The 27500-nt window shown below is 44.9% G+C and overlaps 1 protein-coding gene across 5 annotated transcripts in view; it reads left to right on the top strand.

The window, feature by feature from the left end:
- Window positions 1–27500, top strand: part of LOC143280886 (uncharacterized) — a 313523-nt gene that overhangs the window by 214003 nt on the left and 72020 nt on the right. For all 5 annotated transcript variants that reach the window (XM_076585677.1, XM_076585641.1, XM_076585657.1 and 2 more), the window contains 6 exons: window positions 118–225; window positions 929–1045; window positions 11100–11458; window positions 22871–22995; window positions 24439–24656; window positions 26680–26844. In XM_076585677.1, coding sequence (XP_076441792.1) covers window positions 118–225; window positions 929–1045; window positions 11100–11458; window positions 22871–22995; window positions 24439–24656; window positions 26680–26844 — 1092 coding nt within the window. The remainder of the gene's footprint in view (window positions 1–117; window positions 226–928; window positions 1046–11099; window positions 11459–22870; window positions 22996–24438; window positions 24657–26679; window positions 26845–27500) is intronic.

Genomic DNA, 27500 nt, shown 5'->3' with positions numbered 1-27500 from the left:
CTAGGGCTTATTTTTAAGATCAGATGTAACTGCTCATTTAAATATATATATATATATATATATATATATATATATATATAATAAGCGAAGTGAAGTGACCTTTCCTGTGCCGTGCAGGGAAGTCTATGTGCCAGGAGAACTGCGGACCGGAGGCCTACTGCAGTATGCAGGGATGCCTGTGTAGGGCCACCGATAAGCCACCCGTTGACGGAGTCTGTTCACTGGGTGAGTGGCTTTATTATATATATATACATACTGCTTCTGTTGACACGTGTGTGTGTGTGTGTGTGTGTGTGTGTGTCTGTCTCTCTGTCTGACTCTCTCTGTGTGTGTGTGTGTGTGTGTGTGTGTGTGTGTGTGTGTGTGTGTGTGTGTGTGTGTTCGTGTCTGTCTCTCTGTCTGACTCTCTGTGTGTGTGTGTGTGTGTGTGTGTGTGTGTGTGTGTGTGTGTGTGTGACCATGTCTGCTGCTGCTGCTCTTGCTGGTTCGATCAGGAGGAGGAGGAGGAGGATGACGATAACGATGATGATGATGATAGCGACGACGACGACGACAATAACAAAGCAGGTGTGGTGGTTTAGCGCATACGTCCTCACGCTTTGGCACTCCTTTTGAACTGAAACTTAAAGCGAAATTGACGATGATGACCATGATGAGAAGGAGGAGTAGGTGGAAGAGAAGGAGGAGGAGATGGAGGAGGATGAGTATGTTAATGAGGATGAGGATGATGGTGATGATGATGATGTGGAGGAGGAGGAAGAGGATAGCGACGACGACGACGACGACGTCGACGACGGCAATGCAGGTGTGATGCAGCGCATAATAATATGGATCAATCCACACGATTTGAGGCATCCGGATTTAAAAAAAAAAAAAAAAAAAAAAGAAGTAAAAGTTGATTTGATGTTGATGCTGCGCTGTGCTGCAGGGAACACGGCATGTCACACGGATGCCGACTGCACGGAGCAGGCCCGCTGTCTGTGGAGCCAAGGAGGCAAGCAGTGCTTCTGCAAGGATATCTCCTCCTTTTGCCCCAACCGTCACGGTATGTGGCAGTCTCTCTGTCTGTCTGTCTGTCTGTCTGTCTGTCTTCTTTCTTTTTTCTATCTCTGCCTCTCTCTCTCTTTGTGCCTTTCTTTCTCTCCCCCTGTCTCTCTCTTTTCCTCACACACACACACACACACACACACACACACACACACACACATGCACACACACATGCACACACACACACACACACACAAACACACACACACACACACACACACACACACACACACAACACAACACACACACAGGGCATTCATGTCTGATTTATTGGATCAGATTTCTTCTGGGTTCTTCTTCTTCGTTGGGTTAAACATGGTGAAAAGAAAGTAAAAAAACAAAAAAAACAAAGAAAGACAATAGGAAAGAAAGAAGGAAAAAAAACGACAAAAAAGAAGAAGAAGAGCTTGTTAAAACAAAGAAACAAAAAGAAAAGAAAATGATAAAGTAAACGATATCTTTGATCCAGTATTATACTACTGCAAAAGTCATGAAAAACAAGCCTTAATAAACCAGGAAGTTCTTCAAATTCAGAGCGTTTTTCACGTCGACTGCTACGAAGAAGAAAGGCCATGATTAAACCAAGGTGCTGACGGGCGCAATAGCCGAGTGGTTAAAGCGTTGGACTGTCAATCTGAGGGTCCCGGGTTCGAATCATGGTGACGGCGCCTGGTGGGTAAAGGGTGGAGATTTTTACCATCTCCCAGGTCAACATATGTGCAGACCTGCTAGTGCCTGAACCCCCTTCGTGTGTATATGCAAGCAGAAGATCAAATACGCACGTTAAAGATCCTGTAATCCATGTCAGCGTTCGGTGGGTTATGGAAACAAGAACATACCCAGCATGCACCCCCCCGAAAACGGAGTATGGCTGCCTACATGGCGGGGTAAAAACGGTCATACACGTAAAAGCCCACTCGTGTGCATACGAGTGAACGCAGAAGAAGAAGAAGAAGACCAAGGTGCGCACACTGACCCATATGGCCAATGTCTCACAACCCCCGTCCACCCACCATTTATTCCTTATCATCAGCCGGTAAAATGAGCCATCTACATTCCGCTGCTCAGACACTGGCATTGGCTGGTTTAGAACTAAGCTCTGACATTCCACACTGTTGTTTATAGTCCAGCCGACCGCACAGGACCGTCATTTTCTGGGCTGAGAACAAAGCTGGTTAGATGCAAGTTGATAAGGCTTGAAGAGCAAGTATTGTATCATGTGCTCTATGTACGTAAAACTTTTCCCTCTACGATAATGAGCACCAGAACGATGTCCAAATTTTAACGAGGATGTGATGGATGAAATAATTCTGTTCTTTTTTTTTTACGTTGGTGATAGTTCAGGTTGACTGGTATCTTTAGGTTGATATGATCTATATATAGATTTAAAAAATAAATAAATAAATAACAAAGAAACACGTCTTTGATGGTTGCTTTAAGTTTCCTGTCGGGGTGTCTGGTATCTTTAGGTAGGCAGAATCTAAAAGATCGTCTTTGATAGTTGCTCAAATTTTCACCTTTTCGTGTTGTAAAGACCGAGTCGAGTGTGTGTGTGTGTGTGTGTGTGTGTGTGTGGTGGAGGGGGTAGGGTTGGGGGGGTGGGGGGGGCGAGGGTATTTGTCTGTCTGTCTCTGTACCTGTCTGTCCATATCTGTCTGTCTCTCCGTCTGTCTCTGTCACTCTTATTAGAGTTTTGGCAAATAAAAGAAAAGCAGAAGAAACCAGTACTTTTGACAGACCTGTAAAAATAAGGTGCTATGAAAAATAATTATGCCCACTTACACACATTACAATAACATATTTAAAATACACGTTGGGAAGGAGTCACAATATAAAAGAAAATTCTGTTTGTCGGTTGAAAGGATATTACATCCCAGCCTGTCAAATATATCAGTCTTTTTTTTTTTCTTCCTTTTTTTTCGGGCGGGGAGGTGGGGGTGGGGTTTCTCTATGACAACCCCTCACCCCACTCCCTTACACTCCACCCTAACCCCCCCCCCCTCTCCCTCACTCCCTATCATATTCCTCTCATGTGCTTCTGTCTGTCTCGTCTGTATGCCTCACAGATCAGACCGAAGATGACACAGAAGTGTGAAAGTGGGTTAAGAAAAAGAAAAAGAAGGGGAAAAAAAGAAGAAAAAAAAAAAGACTACTCTGCCCGGATTAAAGTTCTGGCCTCAGACACTGAATGTGTGGCATTGAGCTACTATCTTCCGATACTTTGAGATGCCAGCTAGTTATGTCTTCAGTTCCAGTTTCAAAGAGACGTGCAGACTGATCTATGTGCGCTACACGGCATCAGCTTTTAAAAAAAAAAAAAAAAAAAAAAAAAAAAAAAAACCGCACCGATGGCGTACTTTGATGCAACGAAGGGGAGGAAATTACTCAGTTTCAAGGAGGTGTGCGGACTGATCCATACACGCTAAACCACATGTGCTTTAAAGAGAAAAAAGCGGATGCCTGATGTACGCATAAAGCCAACGCGGCGGTCAGGTCTTGAGAGCCCGCCCTGTGTGTGTAGAAATCATCAGACTGAAAGGGCTTGGGTCTTCCTTTTCGTGTGTGTGTTTTTTTTGTTTGTCTTTTTTGTTTTGTTTTTTACCAGCACTGTAATGGTTTGTCTGTGAACGTCTAAAACAAACACAAAACAAAACAAACAAAAATTTAAAAAAAATTACTGTCGACTTGAACAAAAACAAAATCTGAATATCGATGCAAATGACATGTTTTCTCTGAACATCGATTAAGGCGAAATTGCATTCAAACTTTACCTAAACAGTTTCATTTCTTCTCTGTTTTTCTTTTTTTTTTCTTTATCTTTCTTTTTATTTTTTATCCTTTTAATTTGTACCTCCACACCACTCCCCACTTCCACCCTTTCTATGGGCACCGACCCTGTCACTTCGTACCAGTCTTAGTACCTTGTGAATCGTCTTTGCTGTCTTCAGATGGCGATCTCTCTGGTACCCGGTGAAGATGAGGGTTCGTTCGGCCTCTCATTCTCTCCTCGCTTTTCTCTTGTGTGTAGACTTCCTGACAGTTCCCCTTTAGATCGTAGTTCCACGGGCGCAATAGCCGAGTGGTTAAAGCGTTGGACTTTCAATCTGAGGGTCCCGGGTTCGAATCTCGGTAACGGCCTCTGGTGAGTAAAGGATGGAGATTTTTTTCGATCTCCCAGGTTAACATATGTGCAGACCCGTTCGTGCCTGAACCCTCTTCGTGTGCATACGCAAGCAGAAGATCAAATACGCACGTTAAAGATCCTGCAATCCATGTCAGCGTTCGGTACGTTATGGAAACAAGAACATACCCATCATGCACACCCCCGAAAACGGAGTATGACTGCCTACATGGCGGGGGTAAAAACGGTCAAGCACGTAAAAGCCCACACGTGTTCATTGAGTGAACATGGGAGTTGCAGCCCACGAACGAAGAAGAAGAAGAAGATCGTTGCTCGTGCTGTTACTTGCTGCTGTGTCTGCTGTCTCCTCAGACAGTCCCGAGCAAGTTCTGTTGATTGGTTGAGTCTTGAGGTCTTTTTTATATTATTATTATTATTATTATTATTATTATTATTATTATTTTATTATTATTATGATTACTACTACATTTTTTTATATTATAATTATTATTTATTTATTTATTTATGTAAGCTTATCTATTATTTATTCACCTTTTTTTCTTTTCTTTTTTTCTCAAGGCCTGACTAAGCGCGTTGGGTTACGCTGCTGGTCAGGCATCTGCTTGGCAGATGTGGTGTAGCGTATATGGATTTGTCCGAACGCAGTGACGCCTCCTTGAGCTACTGAAACTGAAACTGAAACTGAGTCTCGAGGTTCTCAGCTCGCAATCTTCCAGACGCCCCAAGCCGAACCCTCCGTTAGAAGTTTCCTATTTTGTCCTTTCATGTCCTTTCATTCGCTTACCTGTTAGATCTCCTGATCTCGTTTTAGTCTCATTCGTTCCTTCTCTATTATTTTCACGGTGAAGCTTCTGTCCAAAATGCATAATTTCATTGTCATGAAGTTCGGTGTTTTCTGCTGTAAGCCAATGATTTTGTTTGGATGTGCGCTTGTAGTGTTTGGTTGCTTTTTCTCTCGTCTTTTTATGTTGCGGTGACTATGGTGATTTGTTTACCTCGTCTCCATGGAGATTAGTTCCTCTCTCGTTCTCTGCAAGCCGCTTACCTTCTCTGGATGCAAAGTTTGTTTGGTTGCCAGTCCACACGGGGTGTCTTGGATACCGTGTTCAAGACAACTTTGATTAATTATCATAATTGGCAGTCCCAAATGAACAAGCTAAAATCGTCACTGCGTCGTGCTACGTCATTTTGTAGTCTGTCCGCGAGTGACGTAAACGTGCAGTCACGTGATCTCTCTGGAGCTTTCTCAATGACTGTAGTAGTTTCGAATTTACGTGGCAGTTTTTTTGTTTTTTTTGTTTTTTTTTTTTTCCACTCTGGAACGTCAAATCACCCGTTTTGTCAGATTTCTTTCCCCAGTTCAAGGAGAAAGATGGCAGAATGGTTAGGACACTCATCTGCCAATACAGAGTCCGTGAGGGTCTGGGTTCGAATCCCGCTCTTGCCCCATATCACAAGTTTGACTGGGAAATCAAACTGAGCGTCTAGTCCTTCAGATATGTCGATAATCTGAGGTCCCGTCTGCAGCACGCTCTTGGCGCACTGAAAAAGAACCTACGGCAACAAAAGGGTTGTCCTGTGCCCAAATTCTACAGAAGAAATCCGTTCTGGTTGGTACACAAATATATATGCATGCACTCGAGGCCTGACTAAGCGTGTTGGGTCATGATACTGCTGGTCAGGAGTCTGCCTAGCAGGTGTGGTTAAGCGCGGATTCCAGTTTCTCAAGGAGGCGTTCCTTGTCTTTCTCTTTAGCTCGTACTGTAATGATTTGTCAATATATATGGAGTGATTTAAAGCGCCCGCCTAGGAAGCGAGAGAATCTGAGCGCGCTGGTTCGAATTACGGCTCAGCCGCCAATATTTTTTCCCCCTCCACTAGACCTGGAGTGGTGGTCTGGACGCTAGTCATTCGGATGAGACGATAAACCGAGGTCCCGTGTGCAGCATGCATTTAGCGCACGTAAAAGAACCCACGGCAACAAAAGGGTTGTTTCTGGCAAAATTCTTTAGAGAAATCCACTTCGAGAGGAGAAACAAATAAAACTGCACACAGGAACAAGAAAGGGGTGGTGGTGGGGGGGGGGGGGGGCGGGGGGGGGGGTAGCGCTGTAGTGTAGCAACGCACTCTCCATGAGGAGAGCAGCCCGAATTTCACACAGAGAAATCTGTTGTGACAAAAATAAATACAAATACAAATATGCCTACCTTATTATACGTTGTCCATATAAGAAAATAAAACAACACAAACAACAATTACACAATGCAACAATGAGGACGTATACGCAAAAAAAAAATCTGTGACTAGAAAATAAAATAAAATAAAATAAAACCTCTTAGTACTATTCATTAAAACGACATCACATCCCGGCTTGTGCAAAGAATCCCACCCCTTTTCTTTGTCCTTCTTTTTTTTCCCCCTTTTTTTCTCTTTTTTCTTTTTTTTTTTTTTTTACACCTCCACCAGCCACTCACACACACACACACACACACACACACACACATACACACGCACACTCCACCTTCTTTGTCAGGCTTCTCTCCCCTTGGCTGTGACTGTAGGGCGGAAACAGGAGTCTGGAAACAGGCAGGCTGCAAAATTGACAGTTCTTGCAGGATTGAAAAAAAAAAAAAAAAAGTGCTGGCCTCCAGACTGATTGTATGACATCACGTTGTTTCTTGTCTGTGTTCTCTGTCTGTCTGAGGCACAGAGAGAGAGGGGGGGGGGGAGAGGTGGAGAGAGGGGGGAGAGAGGGGGGAGACATAGGGGGTGGGGGTTGGGGAGAGGGGAGAGAGAGAGAAAGGAGAGAGAGAGGAGGGAGAGAGTGAAGGGGAGAGAGAGAGGGAGGTGGAGAGAGTGAAGGGGAGAGAGAGAGGGGGAGACATAGGAGGGGTGAGAGAGAGAGAGGGGGGGAGGGAGAGAGAGAGAGAAAGGAGAGAGAGGGGAGGCAGAGAGAGTGAAAGGAGAGAGAGGGGGGAGAGAGAGAGTGGGGGGAAAGGGAGAGGGAGAGAGGTGGGGGGCAGAAAGAGAGAGGGGGGAGAGAGGGGGAGGGAGAGAGAAAAAGGACAGAGTGAGGAGGAAGAGAAAGGGGAAGACACAGAGAGAGAGAGAGAGAGAGAGAGGAGTGACAAAGACAGAAGCAGAGAGAGTGAGTCAGTGAGTAAGAGTGAGAACGAGTCAATGAGACAGCTGTTTCCTCAGCACCAGAGGCTTCAGTTTCAGCTTCAGTTTCAATTTCAAGGAAGGGATCTACGCCTGCAGACTGATCCATATGCGCTACACCACATCTGCTCTAACTTAAGAATACGAATGAAAAGGAGCAGATGCTCTCCTATTTGTAGTTCCTTTCGGTAAAGCTACGTATGTGGTTAATGGATGAGGATTTTTTAATTTTTTTTTTTAATTAATGTATATTGTCTGTGCCTACTGGTCTTTTGTTTTTTCTCTTTGTTCTTTTGACATCACCCTTATTGTTTGTATGGTAGATCTAAAATACGTATATATGTAACGTTTCGATGCCCCCAGATGGGCACAAGAAATGAACGTTTTGCCTTGCCTTGCCTTGCCTTGCATATACATCCAGTAAACTTTGATGGCGAACAATACATGGAATATTGATTAGTGATGCACCCACGATATCCGAGATATACGCACACATACCAGTGACATTTATGGATTTGCTTATTCATTATCACACATACACGCTCACCAACACTAGCTTGCAAAGCCTGTCACGCAAGTAATTGGAAACGTAACAGCTGTGGAGAGAGAGAGGGGGGGGGAGAGATGGAGGGAGAGAGATATAGCGAGAGAAAGAGAGAGAGGGGGGGGAGAGGGAGGGAGAGAGAGATAGCGAGAGAGAGAGAAAGAGAGAGAGGGAGGGAGAGAGATAGCGAGAGAGAGATAGAAAGAGAGAGAGGGGGAGAGAGAGGGAGAGAGAGAGAGGGGGGGGAGAGATAGCGAGAGAGAGATAGCGAGAGAGATAGAGAGAGGGATATAGCGAGAGAGAGAAATAGAAAGAGAGAGAGGGAGAGAGAGGGGAGAGAGAAAGAGAGACAGACAGAAAGAGACAGGGAGAGACAGAGAAAAGAGTTTCGTCATCTCGATCAACACACACACACACACACACACACACACACATGTTTTGTCTTGACAAGCACCACCTCCCCCACCATCCACATCCCCCCCAAACCCCCCCACACCCCCCTCCCCTGCAAGCCAATGCCCACCCTTCCGCTCCACAACAACCCACGAACAACCCTCCCTCCCGCTTTTTCTATAAAAAATAAAAAATAAATAAAATAAAATAAAATAAACCCGATATTTTCCATCTCCTTTGACAGCCAAAGTAAACACTATCATAAAGCACGTTCCAAGCATGATTTTCCCCCAGCAGTTAGTATGTTTTTATGTCATGTCTGGTGAAATCTTAATGAAACCGGAAAATGCCATCAATAATACAAACTGCATGTGCACTCTTATTCTACGTGAACATCCCCCACCCGCACCCCAAGTCCTCCTGCATTCGTGAACACTAAAAAAAAGATATGACACAAAAAAACTGTGAGGCAAAAACATGTTGGGTTTTTTGTTTGTTTGTTTGTTTTATTTTTTGTGTGTTTGGTTTGTTTTTTGTTTGTTTGTTTTATTTCTGTGTGTGTTTACGAGTTCTTGTGGTGACTCAGTGGACAGCGTTGGGTTACGCTGCTGGTCAGGCATCTGCTTGGCAGATGTGGTGTAGCGTATATGGATTTGTCCGAACGCAGTGACGCCTCCTTGAGCTACTGAAACTGACACTGTTGAGAGGAAGGTGGCAGAATTGTGCAGACGCTTATCTGAAAAAAAAAAAGGAAAGTAAATAAATTCACAGTCCGTGACAATCTGGGTTACAATTCATGGTCTTGCCTCTCTCTCTCTCTCCCAAGTCTGACTGGACTGGAAAATCAAACTGAGCGTCTTGCCATTCGGATGAGACGATAAACTGAGATCCCACGTGTATTACGCACATGGCACACTGAAAAACAGAACCTTGGCTGCTAGCATGAGTGTTGTCCTCTGGCAAAAAAAATTCTACACACACCACTCTGATGCGTACACACCATGCATGCAGTCAAGGCCTGGCTAGAGCGTTAGATTATGCTGCGGATCAGCCATCTACCGAGCGAATATGGATTTGTCCGAACGCAGTGACGCCTCCTTGAGCTACTGAAACTAAAACTGAATTGTGTTTGCGTGTTTATTTGTTTCAGATACAATAACGTAAGATAAGCATATAAATGATGAATATTTCCAATCAAAATAGAACAAAGCAATGTTATCTCAGCTAATATAAGATAAGATATATATAAATATATATATATATATATATATATATATATATATATATATATATATATAAAAATCTAAAAGTGCGGCCGCTGTAACGACTTTATGTAGTCAAATACGGGAAAAACCGATTAGATCAGTTCAAGTCAATCAGTAACATGAAACGAAATAATGAAACGAACTATGCCTACATCAGAAACCACAGAGCAAATATAAGACAAGAAGAAAGGAAGCGAAATTACCAAAGATCCTATTTGTAACTAAATTTGAAAGAAAGAAACACACAACAAATCGACGGGCGTTTAAACAGTTTTTTTGTTTGTTTGTTTGTTTTGTTTTGTTTTCATTCCTTTACCCTGTCATGTTTTGTTGTGTGTTTTGGGTGGGGTTTTTTTTCAGTTATATCGATAGTTTCAAATCGATATAACTGGATAACATGTCATACTAAGAGGGTAAAAGAACTGGACAATTATTAGAAAACATAACAGGGTAAAGGAATGAAACAAAAACAAAAAAACAAAAACAAAAATGTCTGGATAATGAAACAAATAAAAAGAAAATAAATCAGATTTAATCACACACACACACACACACACACACACACACACACACACACACACACACACACACACACACACACACACACACACTACTGTTCACCAAGTGGATAAATGGAAATCATTTCCCTCGAACACTACATCGTCTCATTGCCTTTCAATGCCTTGGTCAACGCTAGCTGTCCAGTTTCCGTTGATGTGGTGTGTGTGGGGGGGGGGGGGGGGGGGGGGGAGGGAGGTAGGGGGCGGGGGGGGGGGGTGTGGAGGCGTTAGAATGTTTGTTCTTACCCGTGCATAAAATGTGTTTGTGTGCTTGTGGGGGTGGTGGGTTCGGGGAAATAGTGTGTGTGTGTGTGTGTGTGTGTGTGTGTGTGTGTGTGTGTGTGTGTGTGTGTGTGTGTGTGTGTGTGTGTGTGTGTGTATGTGGACAGAAAGAGTGCTACGACTTAGCGCTTGTTGTAAAAGAGGTTGCGTTTTGCAAAGAAAACTTTAAATGAATCAAACAACAACATCAACATCAACAACAACAACAACAACAACAACAATAATAATAATAATAATAATAATAATAATAATAATAATAATAATAATAATGACACTGCCGATAAAGACTACGACTAGTGGTAGTACTCGTAGTAATATTGTCGTCATTATTCTTTTTCTTTTGTGATAGTAGTAGTAGTAGTAGTAGTAGTTGTTGTTGTTGTACCATCGTCGTCATTATCCTTTAATTATTAATCTGTAGTAGTAGTAATAGTAGTAGTAGTAGTATCGTCATCATGGTCATCGTTATTCTGTAGTAGTAGCAGTAGTACTAGTAGTAGTTGGTGTAGGTGTAGTTGGTGTAGGTGTAGGCGTATAGTCATAATCATCATCATCATCATCATCATTCTTTAGTAGTAGTAGTAGTAGTAGTAGTAGTAGTAGTAGTAGTCATTCTTTAGCAGTAGTAGTAGTAACTGTATCGTCCTCCTCCCCTCCCCCGCCCCTCCCTCCTCCTCATTTCCATGACTCTGTCTCCTCGCCAGCGGAGGAAGCCAGGCAGAGAGGCGGCTCTCCCTCCACCAGCACCCCCACCCCTGACGCCGCTGAAGACACCACTCAGTCGGCAGGCTTCCCCTGGCCCTCAGGACCTGATGCCCACGTGCCCTTCCCTGCTGGGGACGGGGAGGGCGTGGGGGTGACGGTGGGGGAGGAGAGGGGTGGCGGGCTGGGTGTAGGGGTGGCAGTGGTGGGCAGCGAGCACGGAGGAGGAGGAGGAGGAGGAGGACCACCCCGGGTGGGGAGGCTGACCACCGAGATGACCAACACCACCTCGGACCCCCCTGACGTCATCTGGCGCGACCAGATCAAGGACATCATCAACCTGCATGGCGGAGGAAGCAAGGTTGGTGGGTGTGTCTGTTGTGGGGGTGGGTGTGTGGGGGTGGAGTGGGTAGTGGGTGTCTGTTGTGTGGGTGGGTGTGGGTGAGTGGGTGGGGATGGTGTGGCTGGGGGTGGTGTGGGTGGTGGGTGTGTCTGTTGTGGGTGTGTGTGTGGGGGTGGAGTGAGTGGTGGGTGTCTGTTGTGGGTGTGTGTGTGTGGGGGGGGGGGGGCGGTAGCGGTGGGGGTTGAGTGGGTGTGTGGGTGTCTGTTGTGTGGGTGTTGTGGGTGGTGGGTATCTGTTGTGTGGGGGTGGAGTGAGTGGTGGGTGTGTCTGTTGTGTGGGTGTGTGGCGGTAGGGGTGGGAGTTGAGTGGGTGGTGGGTATCTGTTGTGTGGGTGTTGTGGGTGGTGGGTGTCTGTTGTGTGGGTGTTGTGGGTGGTGGGTGTCTGTTGTGTGTGTGGTGGGTGTCTGTTGTGTGGGTGGTGTGGCAGGTGGGTGTCTGTTGTGTGGGTGTGTGGGAGTGTGGGGGGTGTGGATGGTGGGTGTATGTTGTGTGGGTGTGTAGGGGTGTGGGTGGTGTGGGTGGTGGGTGTCTGTTTTGTGGGTGTGGGTAGGTGTGGGTGGGTGTTGGGTGTCTGTTGTTGTATGTGGGTATACGTGTGTGGGTGGGTTAGGGTGGAGTGGGTAGTGATTGTTTTGTTGTGTGTGTGGGGAGGTGTATGGGTGGGTGAGGGGTTGGTGATGGGTAGGTGTGGGTGGAATGGTTGTGGGATAGTTGATTGGGTATCTGTGTGGGGGTATGTTATGTGTGTCTGTGTGGGGGTATGTTGTGTGTATATCTATGTGGGGGTATGTTGTGTGTATCTGTGTGGGGGTATGTTGTGTGTATCTGTGTGGGGGTATGTTGTGTGTATGTATCTGTGTGGGGGTATGTTGTGTGTATCTGTGTGGGGGTATGTTGTGTGTATCTGTGTGGGGGTATGTTGTGTGTATCGAGTGGAGGTGAGTGGGGTCGTAGGCTTGTGTGTGTATGTGTTCTTGTTGTTAGTTTGTTGGTTTTGTTTTGGGGGGTTTGTTGTTATTGTGGGGTTGTTTTTTTGTTTGTTTGTCTGTTTGTTGTTGTTTTTTGTTGTTGTTGTTGTGGGGGTTTTTTTGTTTGTTTGTTTGTTTTTTGGGGGTTGTTTTGGTTGTTTGTTTTTTTTGTTGTTGTTTGTTGTTGCTGTTGTTTTGGGGGTTTTTGGGGGGGTGCGGGGGGGGGGGGGGACGCATGGGGGTGGGTGGGTGGCGGGATTGGTTTGTGCACTGGTGTGGTTTGGGTATGTGTTTTTGCGTGATGTTTGTGTGATTGTGTGTGTGTGTGTGTGTGTGTGTGTGTGTGTGTATGTGTGCGTGTTTTATATGGTTATGTGTATGTACCCTTTCATGAGGGGCAATGGCGTATACTTGAAGAACAAATTGTCCGTATCTGAATCCGTATCCGTTAACTCTGTCTTCTCATTTCCTCGCCTCTCTCCGTCGGTCTCTGACACACAGCTTATTTCCCTTTTGCGTGTGTTGCTGATTTTCTGTCTGACTGGCCTCCATGACACCCTCAGTAATCTCCTCTCTGCTCTTCTTCTTCTTCCTCTTCTTCTCTTTCTCCTTCCTCATTCCGCTCCTCCTCGTCTTCTCCTTCTTTGTCTTCTTCTCATGTTTCTTTTCCTCCACTCTCTTCTCCTCTTTTCTTCCCTTCATATAGTTCTACATATCTATTATCATAACTACTATTATTATCGTTATTATTATTATTGGTAGTAGTAGTAGTAGTAGTAGTAGTAGTAGTAGCTTTTGTTTCATGTTGAAATATTCATTTAATTCTTTATTTGTGTAATCCTTTTTTGTCCCTTTTTATTTTTTTTTTTTTTTTTTTCAAGGCCTGACTAAGCGCGTTGGGTTACGCTTGCTGGTCAGGCATCTGCTTGGCAGATGTGGTGTAGTGAATATGGATTTGTCCGAACGCGGTGAAGCCTCCTTGTAGCTACTGATAGTGATTCTTCTTCTTCTTCTTCTTCTTCTTCTTCTTCTTCTTCTTCTTCTTCTTCTTCTTCTTCTTCTTCTTCTTCTTCTTCTTCTTCTTCGTCCCTACTCTCTCTTCTCCTCATTCACTCCTCTGCTTTTCATCATCTCATCCTCTCGGTGTCCTCTTTTGTTTTCTCTCTCTCTCTCTCTCTCTCTCTCTCTCTCTCTCTCTCTCTCTCTCTCTCTCTCTTCTTCTTCTTCTTCTTCTTCTTCTTCTTCTTCTTCTTCTTCTTCTTCTTCTTCTTCTTCTTCTTCTTCTTCTTCTTCTTCTTCTTCTTCTTCTTCTTCTTCTTCTTCTTCTTCTTCTCCACTTCTTTCCTCCTCCTCCTCCCCTCTCTCCCTCTCTCTCTCTCTCCCCCCCCTCTCTCTCTTCTTATTCTCCACTTCTTTCCTCCTCCTCCTCTCTCTCTCTCTCCCTCTCTCTCTTTTTATTCTCCACTTCTTTCCTCCTCTCTCTCTCTCACTTTCTCTCTCTCTCTCTCTCTCTCTCTCTCTCTCTCTCTCTCTTCCACTCCTCCCTCTTCTCCTCCCTCCCCCCCTTCATCAGTCCTTTTCCAATTCTCTTCTCCTCCGCCTTCTCCCTCCCTCCTCACCTCCCTCCTCTTCCTGTAACTCTTTCTCCTGCGCTTCCTCTTCTTTCTCCTCTCTTTCTCCTCTCTTCCTCTTCCTTCTCCTCCTCTTCTCTTCTTCCCTTTCCTCGCCCCTCTATGTGTGTGTGTGTGTGTGTGTGTGTGTGTGTGTGTGTGTGTGTGTGTGTGTGTGTGTGTGTGTGTCTTCTTCAGTTTAACGTCTATTCACTATAAGTGTTTTTAGTCGGAAAAGAGTAAAGTAGTGGATAAAGGAAAGGGAGTGCATGTGAATATTAGTGTAAAAAAGTGTTCATGTTATGTATCAGAGGAAAGGTATATTATTATAAGAAAAAGTCTAAAGAGATTGTGGTGTGTATTGAATGAGGTGTCATGGGAGGGAGAATATGTATATGCATATCAACAAGTATTAACCTACAACAATGTAAATATAAATAACAACATTAATTATAATACATCAAAGTGTGTGTGTGTGTGTGTGTGTGTGTGTGTGTGTGTGTGTGTGTGTGTGTGTGTGTGTGTGTGTGTGTGTGTGTGTGTGTGTCTCAATTTTTTATTTATATCAGAAGCGATGAAGATGAGGCAAAAAGCACACAAGCATAACAACGTGGTCAGATAGGTTTAATAATTTTCTTCTGTCGGAATATGTTGCATGGTGCATTGATAGATGAATGATCGGATTTATTATGTGTTGGTTGACCTGTTGGTGAATATCATTTTTTGTTTCTTCTTCAAAGAAGGAACTTAAACTTTTTTTTGTTTCAGTATAAATCTTGCTTTCACCATTTCATTCGTTTATCATAATGGCTTGTTATGAAATGAAAGTATGTTGATGCATTCACCCATGTCATAAGGACCTTATAGCCAATGACATTAAAGTGTCAAAGCGTCAAGCGTCACACACACACACACACACACACACACACACACACACACACACACACACACAGAGAGAGAGAGAGAGCTTATTTCCTGTTAGCGTGCGTGAGTTGATTTTTCTTTCTGACTGGTCTTCCAGATTACCGCTAGCGGACACTCCGCTTACTGCTGTTTCTAGGGAGTCAGTTTTGGAGATCTTCATAGGTCGGGCGGGGTAGGGGGTCAGGGGTCAGAGAAACGAATCGAAAAAAAAAAGAAGAAAACAAGAAAAGGACGAAAAAATAAACTAAAGAAGGAAAGGAAGAATAAGCATGGAAAGAGGAAACCAGGAAAAAGGAAGGGGGGGGGGGGGGGAGGAAGGAAGGAAGGGAAGGGTGAAAGGAGTCGAGTAAGGGAAGGAAGAAAGATAGGAAGGAATGAGAGGAGGGAAGGGAAGGGGGGGGGGAAGGAAGGAAGGAATTGAGGAAGGGCGAGAGAGGGAAGACGGTGGCAAGGAAGGAAAGAAGGAAGAAAGAAAAAAAAAAGAAAGGAGGAAAGAAAGACAGAAAGAAAGGAACATTTTAAGTTTGCAATAATGGAGATATCAGCACAGTTGATACTAGAAGGGAACAAGAAGGGACTTTGGGATCAATGGACGATAAGAAAAAGAAAAAAAAAGAATGAGTGAATGAATTCATAAATGGCTGATTGACTGACTATCTGAATGAAGGAAGGAAGGAAGGAAGGAAGGGGGCAAGAGGAAAAAAAAAGGAAAAGGAAAAAAAAAGAAAGAAAGATGGAATAAGGAAAGGGGTTACAATAGGAAGAAAGGAAAAATGAATGGAATGAAGCTAAAAGAGAGAAGACAGATACATAGACATATATATATACATACATATGCATACATACGTAGATAGACAGGCTAGCATTAATTAAAAAACTCTCTCTCTCTCTCTCTCTCTCTCTCTCTCTCTCTCTCTCTCTCTCTCTCTCTATCTATCTATCTATCTATCTCTCTCTCCGCCTTTCTGTGAATTCTCTCTCTGTGAACTGTCTCTCAGAGACCTCTCTTTCTCTTTTTTGGTCTCTCCCTCTCTCTCTCTCTTTCACACACGCATACAAACACACACACACACACACACACACACACACACACACACACACACACACACACATGCATCACATTCCCCTCCCTTCACCCTCACCTCCCAGTCACCTGACGCGCCACCCCCCGCACCCCCCGCCCCTCCCCCCGCGAACCCCTACCCCCCCCCCCCCCCCCCCCCCCCCCCCCCCTTCCTCGAAACACATCTACCTCAGCTGATTTCTGTTTAGCGTGTTGTGTGGATTCTGCTCTGCCCCTTGTGACTGATGGATCACACAGACACACACACACACACACACACACACACACACACACACAGAAGCAAACTGTCCGGTGTCATGCCCCTCAGTCATTCCCTCCTCACTCTTCATCCCCATGGAGTCATTCTCCGGAAGACCTAAAAAAAAAAAAATACTCCATTGAAGGGAGTTGATAAACCCGGGAAGACCCTAGCAACACTTGTACTGTGAAATGACTTCATGACTTTATCAAAATGAAAATGTTATTAGACAAATTAGAGAGGATAGATACGTGTAACGGTAGTGAAATTTTGATAATAAAAATAAACAATGTGGAGTGTCAAGTTTTGGGGCTCCTCTCGTATATACACTCCATTCCTAGTTCCCCAAAAAGCACTTCGTAATGGGTCATGTCTGTTCCACTCCATGCTGGGTCAGTGTGGACTGCTGTCTGTTCCATGATGGGTCAGTGTGGACTGCTGTCTGTTCCGCACCATGATGGGTCAGTGTGGACTGCTGTCTGTTCCACACCATGATGGGTCAGTGTGGACTGCTGTCTGTCTCACACCATGATGGGTCAGTGTGGACTGCTGTCTGTTCCACTCCATGATGGGTCAGTATGGGCTGCTGTCTGTTCCACACTATGATGGGTCAGTGTGGACTGCTGTCTGTTCCACACCATGATGGGTCAGTATGGACTGCTGTCTGTTCCACACTATGATGGGTCAGTGTGGACTGCTGTCTGTCTCACACCATGATGGGTCAGTGTGGACTGCTGTCTGTTCCACTCCATGATGGGTCAGTATGGGCTGCTGTCTGTTCCATGGTGGGTCCGTGTGGACTGCTGTCTGTTCCGCACCATGATGGGTCAGTGTGGACTGCTGTCTGTTTCGCACCATGATGGGTCAGTGTGGACTGCTGTCTGTTCCATGATGGGTCAGTGTAGACTGCTGTCTGTTCCATGATGGGTCCGTGTGGACTGCTGTCTGTTCCGCACCATGATGGGTCAGTGTAGACTGCTGTCTGTTCCGCACCATGATGGGTCAGTGTGGACTGCTGTCTGTTCCGCACCATGATGGGTCCGTGTGGACTGCTGTCTGTTCCGCACCATGATGGGTCAGTGTGGACTGCTGTCTGTTCCGCACCATGATGGGTCAGTGTGGACTGCTGTCTGTTCCGCACCATGATGGGTCCGTGTGGACTGCTGTCTGTTCCGCACCATGATGGGTCAGTGTGGACTGCTGTCTGTTCCGCACCATGATGGGTCCGTGTGGACTGCTGTCTGTTCCGCAGCATGATGGGTCCGTGTGGACTGCTGTCTGTTCCGCAGCATGATGGGTCAGTGTGGACTGCTGTCTGTTCCATGATGCGTCAGTGTGGACTGCTCTCTGTTCCGCACCATCATGGGTCAGTGTGGACTGCTGTCTGTTCCATGATGGGTCAGTGTGGACTGCTCTCTGTTCCGCACCATCATGGGTCAGTGTGGACTGCTGTCTGTTCCATGATGGGTCAGTGTGGACTGCTCTCTGTTCCGCACCATCATGGGTCAGTGTGGACTGCTGTCTGTTCCATGATGCGTCAGTGTGGACTGCTCTCTGTTCCACTCCATGATGGATCAGTGTGGACTGCTGTCTGTTCCACACTATGATGGGTCAGTGTGGACTGCTGTTTGTTCCACTCCATGATGGATCAGTGTGGACTGCTGTCTGTTCCATGATAGGTCAGTGTGGACTGCTCTCTGTTCCGCACCATCATGGGTCAGTGTGGACTGCTGTCTGTTCCACGGTGGGTCAATGTGGGCTGCTGTCTTCTCCACAGGCGAAACCAGATTTACTCCACACGAACACGAATAGCGTGTATTTACAGCCTGTCCAAAAGAACTCCATGGGGCATGATTGTGAGGGGCGACTCCAAACACCTTTGGAGCCTTTTTTAAGGGGGGGGGAGGGGTGTGGATTCTTTCTTGTTCAGCCCCCCCAAAGAATGACCCCCTCAAAATGTGTCTTGATTTCCAACAACAGCAACAACAACAACAAGAAAAAAAAAATGCGTCATGACACAGACCTATGGTTTGCACCGCTGAACGCGTGTTAAAGAAAATGAATATTATTTTACAACGCAGTTGTTATTGTTTTATTTTGTCTTTCAATTTTCTCCATTTGTAGTTTTCATAGACTCTGCAATCCTCTGTACATGTCTGTCTGAGTCTGTAAGTGTGCGTACCTGAAAGCTGATCGAATGACACAGGAAACGAATGATGAACGCCCAATAGTAGCCGTAAGTTGGCTCTACCCAGGTGGGCAGCCTGTTGTGCATTTGACCCCAAAGTTTGTAAAGCGCTTAGAGCTTGGTCTCCGACCGAAGAAAGGCGCTATATAAGTACCCATATCATTCAATCACTCATTCATCTTTCATTTTATCGTCGCACTTGATATGGCATGCATTTATTTCTTATAGAAAAGTAACCATTTTCTGGTGGGAAAATATAGTTGGAGTTAATCATTTAAAAACAAAAGAAATATTATGAGGTATATGGAGTGGAATAACCCTTCACCTTCCCCCAAAAAAATCATCCTGGTGTGAATTAACTACCAGGGGAATGTCTGTGCTCTGAAACAATTCAAAAGAGAGTGAGTATCTGTGCTCTGAAGTAATTCAAAAGAGAGTGAGTGTCTCTGCTCTGAAACAATTCAAGAGAGAGTGAGTGTCTCTGCTCTGAATCAATTCAAAAGAGAGTGAGTGTCTGTGCTCTGAAACAATTCAAAAGAGAGTGAGTGACTCTGCTCTGAAACAATTCAAAAGAGAGTGAGTGTCTGTGCTCTGAAGTAATTCAAAAGAGAGTGAGTGTCTCTGCTCTGAAACAATTCAAGAGAGAGTGAGTGTCTCTGCTCTGAAACAATTCAAAAGAGAGTGAGTGTCTGTGCTCTGAAACAATTCAAAAGAGAGTGAGTGTCTCTGCTCCGAAGTAATTCAAAAGAGAGTGAGTGTCTCTGCTCTGAAGTAATTCAAAAGAGAGTGAGTGTCTCTGCTCTGAAACAATTCAAGAGAGAGTGAGTGTCTCTGCTCTGAAACAGTTAAAAAGAGAGTGAGTGTCTGTGATCTGAAGTAATTCAAAAGAGAGTGAGTGTCTCTGCTCTGAAACAATTCAAAAAAGAAGAGAGTGAGTGTCTCTGCTCTGAAATTACTCAAGAGGAGTGTTTTCTCTGAAATTACTCAAGAAAAGTGTTTTCTCTGAAATAACTCAAGAGGAGTGTTTTCTCTGAAATGAATCAAAGGGGGGGGTGTTTTTGCCTTTAAAAAAAAATAAAACCTTGAGGAAGGTGCATCTCCTCTAAAAGAACCCCACGGGGCTGGAGTGGGGTAGATTCTGCACCGACTTCAGTGGGGTTGAATTAATCCGTGCTTGGTGGTAGTGGTGGTGGAGGCGGGGGGGGGGAGGTCATTTCCAGGATGTACACCGGTACCATGGAAGACAGAGACTCCATGGTGGTGTGGAAAGGTGTCCCTCGAGATGTGGGTGTGTTGTTATAATGTGATTGCTTTTTTTGTTTTGTTTTTTCTTTCACTGACTGGGGACAAGGAATGTTTTAAGTGAGCTAATCAGGGAAAACATGAGCGCACGCACATACACACACACATACATACATACACACACGCAAACACACACACACACACACACACACACACACGCGCGCGCGCGCGCGCGCGCGCGCGCGCGCACACATACATGCATACATACACACACGCAAACACACACACACACACACACACACACACACACACACATACATACATACACACACGCAAACACAAACACACACACACACACACACACACACACACACGCGCACGCACGCACGCACGCATGCACTCACGCACGCACGCAAACACACGCATACACGTATTTAACAAATATCTACACGCGGTGCCAAAAACAAACGCACTTACAGTTAAGGTCATACATTATTCACACCCAAGCCATGTTTCGTGCTGACCACAAAGCAAACATGGTGATCAATGAGGTGAGTGATCATGGAAATGAGCATAGGGGGACCGCGTTAACCCCTTGGACGCTGAGCATGGGTGAAATGAGACTAGTGTGTCAAGAATCTGAAATATTAACACTACTTTTTTGTGTGTTACTGTGTATGTGTGAATGTGTGTCTGCATGTTTTACATTTATTTGCTTATTTATCATCATTGTTGTCTTTGTGTGTGTGTGTGTGTGTGTGTGTGTGTGTGTGTGTGTGTGCGCGCTTTCTTTTCTTCGAGGCCTGACTAAGCGCTTTGGGTTACGTTGGTGGTCAGGCATCTGCTTGGCAATGTGTAGCGTATATGGATTTGACCGAACGCAATGACACCTCCTTGAGCTACTGATACTGATACTGTGTGTTATTGTAAGAGGTGTAGTTATTTGTTGAAGAAAGGTATAAAAAAAAAAAAATTCATCCCAAGCAGAAAAAAAGTCCAGGTAAACAGAATGATGGCTGATATTCTGATTAAGGATGAGGGAGGGAGGGTAGCAGACTGAGAAAGGTGGCAGAATGGTTAATACGTTCATCTGCCGAATACAGAGAGTCTGTGAGGGTCTGGTGCCAGCTGCATTGCTTGCTTCTAACTTTTTGACAGTTACACGTGACTGAATGCCTACGTTGACCAAACTACGCCATTGGTTAGTTCCATACTACACACAGTTAGTTAGTAGCGAGTTACAACCATACTAGGCTCTTCCGTTCAAGCAATGCAACTGGCTGGGTTCGACTCTTAACTTTCTCGCCCTTTCTCCCAAGTTTGATTGGAAAACCAAACCCAGCGTCTAGTCATTCGGGTGGGGCGATAAACCGAAATCCCCGTGTGCAGCTCGCACTTGGTGCATTGAAAAAAGAACCCATGGCAACGACAGTGTTGTCCTCTGGCCAATTTCTGGAGATAAAATCCATGGTCTCTCTGACAGGTACACAAATGTATAGGCATACACTCAATGCCTGACTAAGGGCGTTGGGTTATGTTACTGGTCAGGGCATCTGCCTAGCAGATGTGATGCAGCGTGTTATTATGGATTTGTCCGAACGCAGTGACGCCTCATTCAGAAACTGAAACTGAAGCTGAAAACTGACTAAGCTCAATCGTAGCTTCTTGAGGCGCTGGTTCTTCGCCGACGAGCATGATTACTGGTCGTCAGTAGCAGTCAAGGAGTTAAGAATTTTAATGTACTCAAGAGCAAGTGTATTGCCACTTCCAGCTCCCAGATTCACTGTAGAAACAACTTTCTGTGGCGAAACCCTCCATACTGGAATTGGTTCGTCCTGTTTTGTAAAATGAAATCGGCCGGTTTTTTTTGTTTGTTTGTGTGTGTGGGTGTGTGTGGGTGTGTGTGTGTGTGGGGGGGGGGGGGGGGGGGGTTGGGGGGGGAGGGAGGGGAGGGTTCCTCAGGTTTCTCTATCTGTTTCTGTGTGTCTCAGTGTCTCTGTCTCATTTTATGTTAATATGTCTCTGTCTCTGTGTCTTTTATTTCTGTCTCTGCCTGTACGAGTTTCTGTTGTTGTTTTTGTTTTTGTTGTTGCTGTTGTTTTCTGTTTGCGTTTTTTCTTCTTCTTCTTTTTTTTTTCTTTTTTTCTGTCGGTCTTTGTTCCTGACTTTGCCTCCTCCTTTGTTTTTTCTGTATGTCTCGCATTCTGTCTGTCTGTCTGTCTCTTACCTCACCCACTCTCTCTCTCTCTCTCTCTCTCTCTCTCTCTCTCTCTCTCTCTCTCTCTGTTATAAAGTTTCAATCATATAGATTACACACACATATACAGACAGACAGTATCGGGAATTTGAGCAGACTGGATGTTGAGAAATACCTGGTCTTAACAGAAATGAGTGGGTGCAAAGGAATGTTAAAAAAAGAAGAAGAAAAAACAAACAAACAGAGAAAATACAATGTTTACGTATTTGTTTCGGGGAAAGCGAGAAGTTTAATTTATGGTCGCTTGCATTCAAAGGAAGATGATTATATTTGCCGTCCCAGCCTATATTTTTTTTATCCCTCGACAAAAAAAAGAGTATGAGCTATTTCATAACACACACACACATACATCTTTTAGATAATTGTGTGAAATACAATATTTGCAGAAACAGATACTTAAACGATATTTGTCGTCAAAATGCCACGCCCAGCGAGCTGATCTTGCTAAAAGAATTTCTTTTCATAACATGTTTATGTTTATGTTTTATTGTGTCTTATAAACTATAAGGTTTATGACAATAAATTAGTCTATTCTATTATATTCATACACACACAGGCACACACACACGCGCGCGCGCGCGCATGCGTGCGCACGCACACACACATACATGCGCGTACACGCGAACAGATACACGCACACTCTCTCTCTCTCTCTCTCTCTCTCTCTCTCTCTCTCACACACACACACACACACACACACACACACACACACACACACACATACGCACACACACACATACACACACACAGAGTTTCATTGGTAATAAATGTGTGTGTGTGTGTGTGTGTGTGTGTGTGTGTGTGTGTGTGTGTGTGTGTGTGTGTGTGTGTGTGTGTGTGCATTTCAATGTTTCCACAGAGTTCCTCTGGTTCCGCTGGCTCGTCCGTGCTGCTCAATGTGGTGTTGCCATTAGGAGTCCTTCTCTTCATCGGTGTCCTCATCGTCATCATCTGTCTTCGTCGTCAGCGTCAGCACAGACTGGGGTGAGATAGAAGAGTGTGTGTGTGGGGGTGTGTTTGTGGGTGGGGTGGCGGGTCTGTTTGTGTGTTGGTGATGAATCTCTCTCTCTCTCTCTCTCTCTCTCTCTCTCTCTCTCTCTCTCTCTCTCCTCTCTTTCTCTCCCTCTCTCTTTCCCTCCCTCCCTCTTCCTCCCTCCCCCCTCTCCCTTCCTCCCTCTCTCTCTCTCCCTCCCTCCCCCTCTCTCTCTCCCCCTCTCTCTCTCTTTACCTCCCTCCCTCCACCCCCTCTCTCTCTCCCTTCCCCCTCTCTCTCTCCCCCTCTCTCTCTCTCTCTGTTTCCCCCCCCCTCTCTCTCTCTCCCCAAGTGTTAAGTTGCTGTTTTCCCATCTCCGTGTAGCCTATATACCAATAGAGTTCTTTTATTTTTTTTTAATTCAGTAATAGAATTCTCACAACCTGGACCATTTGACATTTAAGTAAACGTGAGGAACGTGTTCGATAGACCAGCCAAATGCACTGAAAATAAAAACTGATATATTGTCTGGTCGACTAAATAACTGACTGGTACTTGTCCGTCCACACTCCTACTACTCCTATTAGCATTAATACTACTACTACTACTACTACTACTAGTTTCCGAGGTAAGTACGCGTGTGAAAAGTTTGGTGTGAAGCGCTTTGGTTTCTTTTCGCACAAGATTTAACGCTAACTGAATACAGTTGAATACGGAAGGAGGAAGGTGGCAGAATGGTTGTGACGCTTATCTGTCAAAACAGTGTCCGTGAGGGGCTGGGTTCGATTCCTGCTCTCGCCCTCTCCCCCCCTCCTACCCCATCTCCAGGTTTGACTGGAAAATCAAAAAACTGAGGGTCCAGTCAGTCGGATGAGACGATAAACCGAGGTCCCGCGTACAGCACGCACATGTCGCACTGAAAAAAAAAAAGAACCCATGGCAACAACAGATATCTTGTCCCCTCTGGCGAACTTCAGGAGAAGAAATCCACTACTCACACAAATACATAATTATGCACGCTCTCACTGACTGGCGCCTTGGGTTACGCTAGCGGCTGGTCAGGCATCTGCCTCACAGATGTGGTATAGCCCATATGGATTTATCCGAACGTAGTGGCGCCTCTTTGAGAAGCTTGACCTGAAACCGAAAGTGAATATGCAGTTATTATGATTGTTAGTAGTAGTGGTAGTAGAAGTAGTAGTAGTAGTAGTCGTAGTAGTTGTATCATTAGTACTATACTTATTAGTATCAGTATCATCATCATCATCATTTGTAGTAGTAGAAGTAGTAGATGTAGTAGTAGTACAATTAGCATCTTCATCATCATTGTTGGTATTACTATCATGATCATCATCATATCCATCATTTTCATCACCACCATCACCACCACCACCACCACCACCACCATCACCATCATCGTTATCACCACTACTACCAACCACTGCCCCCAACAGCCCCAAGCGAGGCTCGGAGGCCGTGGTGAAGAGCGCGGATGGCGTGATGCTGCTGGACCGCATGAACAACATCAGCAAGAACCCGCACTACTTCGCTTCCGGTGACGGCGATGACAACGAGGGGGCGCTGCGCAAGTTCATGGTGCGCGAGATCTGCATGGACCACATCGTGCTGGTGGACGTGGTTGGTGAGGGAGCGTTCGGTCAGGTGTACCGAGGTGGGTTGTTATTTGCGTGCGTGCTTGTGTGTCCTGCAAGTTTGGTTTGTTTTGTTTGTTTGTTTCTTTCTTGTTTTTGTTGGGTTTTTTTTGTTTTGTTTTTTTCTCCTGGTGGTTCCACGGTTGATTGTATATTATGATGGTATACTTCGTGTTGTATTTGTATTTCATTTTATCACAACAGATATCTATGTGTGAAATTTGGGCTGCTACACTATAGTGCCACCTTTTTTTCTTTTCTTTTTTTCTTGCGTGCAGTTTTATTTGTTTTTCCTATCGAAGTGGATTTTTCTACAGAATTTTGCCAGGAACAACCCTTTTGTTACCGTGGGTTCTTTTACGTGCGCTAAGTGCATGCTGCACAAGGGACCTCGGTTTATCGTCTCATCCGAATGACTAGCGTCCAGACCACCACTCAAGGTCTAGTGGAAGGGAGGAGCCCTTATTCGAACCAGCGCGCTCAGATTCTCTCGCTTCCTAGGCGGACGCGTTACCTCTAGGCCATCACTCCATATTTGCGCAGTGGTGCGCACTCATTTGTGCATATCGTGTGGCTTTTTTTTTTTTTTTTTTTTTTAAACCTTCTCGGGTTCTCGAAGAAGAAGAAGAAGAAGAAGAAGAAATTATTATTATTATGATTTTGATGATCATCATCTTGGATGTTGTCTTCCCATCTCTATTATTTTCTGTCTGCCTCTCCTCTCTCTCTCAATGTACGGTGCTCCGCAGAATGGACAGGTCTGAGGCTGAGTGAGGCCCTTAGGGAAGACAACATCCCAGAATGGACAGGTATGAGGCTGAGCGAGGCCCTTAGGGAAGACAACATCCCAGAATGGACAGGTCTGAGGCTGAGCGAGGCCCTTAGGGAAGACAACACTCCAGAATGGACAGGTCTGAGGCTGAGCGAGGCCCTTAGGGAAGACAACATCCCAGAATAGACAGGTCTGAGGCTGAGCGAGGCCCTTAGGGAAGACAACATCCCAGAATGGACAGGTCTGAGGCTGAGCGAGGTGGCCCTTAGAGAAGACAGCATCCCAGAATGGACAGGTCTGAGGCTGAGCGAGGCCCTTAGGGAAGACAACATCCCAGAATGGACAGGTCTGAGGCTGAGCGAGGCCCTTAGGGAAGACAACATCCCAGAATAGACAGGTCTGAGGCTGAGCGAGGCCCTTAGGGAAGCAGAGAATAGAGAAGGATGGGGGAAGGTGGTTGACAGTTTACCTGTGGTGCCTCCAACGGTCATCCACACTAAGGGGCAGTTTCAGTTTCAGTAGCTCAAGGAGGCGTCACTGTGTTCGGACAAATCCATATACGCCACACCACATCTGCCAAGCAGATGCCTGACCAGCAGCGTAACCCAACGCGCTTTGTCAGATCTTGAGAAAAAAAAAAATAATGAGAGACCATCATCATCAGCATCATCATTATTATTATTCTTTGTATTATCATCTTTATTATTATTCTTTGTATTATCATCTTGTTGTTCTTGTTATTGGCGGTATTGATCTGGTTGGTGTTGTTGTTGTTGTTGTTAGTGTGTGTGTGTGTGTGTGTGTGTGTGTGTGTGTGTGTGTGTGTGTGTGTGTGTGTGTGTGTGTGTGTGTGTTGTTGTTGTTGTTGTTGTTGTTGTTGTTGCTGGTGTTGTTGTTGTTGTTGTTAGTGTGTGTGTGTGTGTGTTGTTGGTGTTGTTGTTGTTGTTGTTAGTGTGTGTTGGGAGGGGGCGCGGTGCGGGGGGTTGTGTGTGTATGTGTGTCTGTGTGTGTGTGTTTCTTGTTGGTGTTGTTGTTGTTTTTAGTGTGTGTGTGTGTGTGTGTGTGTGTGTGTGTGTGTGTGTGTGTGCCTGTGTGTGCCTGTGTGTGCGTGTGTGTGTGTCCTGTTGGTGTTGTTGTTGTTATTGTGTGTCTGTGTGTTTGTGTGTGTGTGTGCTTATATATATGTATATATATATATGTATATATATATATATATATATATATATATATATATATATATATATATATATATATATATGTCTATGTGACAGGCGAGATGCACTGCCCGGACACCAACAGCCAACAGCTGGTGGCGGTGAAGGTGCTGAAGGAGAACGTGTCCAACGAGATCCGTGAGGACTTTGAGCGAGAGGTGGAGATCATGTCGGCCTTCGACCACGACAATATCCTCAAGCTGGTCGGCGTTGTGTCTCAGAGTGAGTGGAGAGACAGAGACAGGGAACGAACGAACGAACGAACGAACGAAATTTTAATTTTCCAGGGTATTGAGATAAGCATAATGACAAGAATGCTTTTTTCCACCCAGCCCTGGTGTAAAAAATTAAATCAATCAATCAAAAAAGAAAAAAAAAACGCACAAACACAAATAGAGAAAATTCATATCAGAAGAGAAGAAAAGAGAGGGGGGCAGGGGAGTGGGGGGCGGGGGGGGGGTGAGAGGGGAGAGAGTAAAGAAGAAAAGATGAAATGAGAGTGAGAGAGACAGACAGACAGACGGACAGACTGATAAATCGACAGAGGAGAGAGAGAGAGAGAGAGGGTGGGGGAGGGGGGGGGGTCAAAAGTTACATTACAAAGTTAAATTGCAACACATATCAAAGAAAATGGAAGAACAATAAAGCAGTAAAGTCCACACAAGTATGAGATTAATGAAAGAAAATGTAGGTAATATGGGAGAAGGCATATCTTATAACTATTAATAACACCATAAACAATACAGGGACTGGATTTCTATGAATTACAGTGTTTTTAAGTTCTTCGTGAGATATTCACGAGTAATTTTCTTAAATGCACGTATGTTTTTTTTGTTTTTTATTTCATGAATATTGATAGTAGATAACATTGCATTCCA

This window comes from Babylonia areolata, chromosome 1 (assembly GCF_041734735.1).
Source record: "Babylonia areolata isolate BAREFJ2019XMU chromosome 1, ASM4173473v1, whole genome shotgun sequence".
Classification (NCBI taxonomy): Eukaryota; Metazoa; Mollusca; class Gastropoda; order Neogastropoda; family Buccinidae; genus Babylonia; species Babylonia areolata.
This window is presented reverse-complemented; position numbering and strand designations above follow the sequence as displayed.